At 55.2% G+C, this 2,421-nt stretch overlaps 1 protein-coding gene across 1 annotated transcript; it reads left to right on the top strand.

Moving 5' to 3' along the window:
- Positions 1-17: 17 nt before the first annotated feature.
- On the top strand, positions 18-1,446 carry CSUI_011094 (uncharacterized protein). Its single transcript, XM_068071195.1, has one exon. The coding sequence runs from the start codon at positions 121-123 to the stop codon at positions 1,084-1,086; it is 966 nt and encodes a 321-aa protein (XP_067916829.1). The 5' UTR covers positions 18-120; the 3' UTR covers positions 1,087-1,446.
- Positions 1,447-2,421: the final 975 nt, after the last annotated feature.

Here is a 2,421-nt window from a genome sequence, read left to right on the forward strand (position 1 = left end):
TGACTACTCCTAACCTAGTAGGGTTTACGGTTTGCCATTCATGCTGCGGCGGCGGTCGTGCTGTCCGCTCTTGTCGGTATACCCGGAGTGGATGGCAGTTTTGGCCGCCAGCTTGCAAACATGTCAGGCGCTCTCCGTACCAGCGCCTCTCCCTCTATAGTTATCGAAATACCCGCGCACCCCGGGTCATCTCAGGGGGCCGCGGTCACTGTAAAGCACGGGCCTTCGTCGGAGCGAGCTGGCGGGGCTGCTCATCCGTACCCATCTGGTGTTCAGTCAGCCGGAGCTTCTTCTTTCCAGCAGTATCCTGGCCCTCCTCAGCCGCCCTACCCCTCCGCTGCTCAGATGCCGCAACCGCCGTATCCTTCCACCCCGCATATGGCTTACCCAGCGGCCAGTCCGGCTTCTCAACCGTTTTACCCAGCTCAACCGGTTTACCCATCTCAGTTTCCTTATCCATCTCACCCGCCTTACCCTTCCGCTGGCCCCGTGTCTCATCCGCCTCACCCTTCAGCCGGCCCCGTTCCTCAACCGCCTTATCCCCTTGTGGATTCCATGCCTCGGCCTTCTTATCCTTACGCTCCGGTGACCCCCCACCCTCAGGCTCCTCCTCCGGGATTCGCGCCGCACGTGTTCGGTGTGCCGCACCCAGGAGGTAGTACGCCGTTATCATCTGCACTTGCTCCTAATCAACCCTCTCGGTCGCCGGGGGGGTCCTCAGTCGTCATATCATTGTCTGATCCCGAGCGCACTGAACGCCAGGGAGACGAAGCTTTCAGAAAGGTCCTCGAGGACATAGAACAGAAGAACGAGAAAAAGTCTAGTACTATGATGGGCAAGATTGGAAAGGGGTTGGTGGGCAGTCTTGCGGCGGTTGGTGCGGCTGCCGTTGCAGCGACAACGGTGACGGGTATAAAGTCCCGCGGCTTACGCGCCACAACTACAACGGCCGCTCCTGGTAGCGGCTCGCCACCTAGGTATCCTAGCGCGCCCCCTCCTCCATACCCCAGTGCCCCCCATCCTCCATACCCCGGCGGTCCCTCGTCTTCGAGCTTTTCGGGGTTGCCGGGAAAAGGGAACTGGTGAGAGGTATAGCAGTGATGAGGAGAGCCTTAGAACGAGGGCGTTTTGTGCACAGTAGACTGCTGGAGCGTTATGGTTAGGTAAAAGCAAGAGTGGTAGGACGCCGGACAGGCAAAATGCAGGGGAAGACAGTAGCAGGAGATTACATGCCTTGCCACTGCACTTCTGTGCAGTGCCAAGGCATATAATCTCGGTTTTGTTGAGTATGTGTGTGTATTCGGCTCCTGGAATGAACTTTTCTCGCCCGTTAATCCGGATGGCTGAGGGTGGTCAGTTAAGTATGCTGCTGCTTTTCTAGGTTAAAACGGGGCAACAAGTTTTTGAACGAGTGGCGTTCGTTTTTGTGGGAGAGAGGAAGGCGTGTTCTAGTAGTCCGTCACAGTGATTGGCGCGTTGGTGTTAATTGTCACCCCATACGGGATCATGGACGGAAGGAAGTTGTTCAATGTTGGCATTGTCAAGAACGAACAAGAATTTATTCAGCGCAGCACTTGACCCGGAGCTGTGAAGCCTCTGCCTTCCGTTGCGCTGTTTTTCAGCGTTGTTGAAAGGCCAGTGAATCATTTGGCCATGCGAAACGTCGTACAGGTGTGACTCAGTAGCGACAGTGCCGTAGGCAGGTTTAAACGCCAACCACGTCGAGTTCGGAAGACACGGGCTTCAGAAAGAGAGTATTTCTATGCGTGCCCAGTGCCCGATAACGGCGACAAGTAACAGGCAGATTTTCTGGATTCTTTCGTTCACGTACGCGTAATGCTTCTCTTGCAACGGGGAGCGTGCAAGGAGGATCATCGGGAGATTCGCTCTCCATAAGGAATTGGGCAAATCTGTCGCCCGACGCTGCGCAGGGGGTTGGCATTCGAACAGTTGGAGAGGTTCGCACCAGGAAACTGTAGAGCACAGAGGACTTGAACGGACGACATGCAGAGTGGGCAGAGGACTCTGCCACAGTTACCTAGTTCTTTCCGCCGAAAAGGGATGCCGTTTCATCTCGTGGTGTTTGACTGTCAGCCCGTGATGCAGAAATCTTTCATGACATGTCTCGAAAAGGCATACGCGTGATCTTCGGTTGTGTCATCGGAGATCTGCAGCGTTGGGTACTTTGCGCGGTAGAGGTTCAGTTAGTGTAGTGGTGCTAGCACATGCTGGCCGCTTTTTCTCTTTGGCACTGCCGGCAAACGCTTTTATGAACGGCCACGTACAGAGATCGGAAGCTTGCCAGGAGATAAACTTGACCGTACCTCCACTAAATTCTTTCCAGGTTGCCTCTTCGTCAGTACAGAGCGCTGGTGGGCGGTGCTTCGTGTGGCTAGGATATGCTTAGATCTTACCGTACTC

The sequence above is a fragment of the Cystoisospora suis genome (genome assembly GCF_002600585.1).
Source record: "Cystoisospora suis strain Wien I chromosome Unknown contig_9650, whole genome shotgun sequence".
Lineage (NCBI taxonomy): Eukaryota > Apicomplexa > Conoidasida > Eucoccidiorida > Sarcocystidae > Cystoisospora > Cystoisospora suis.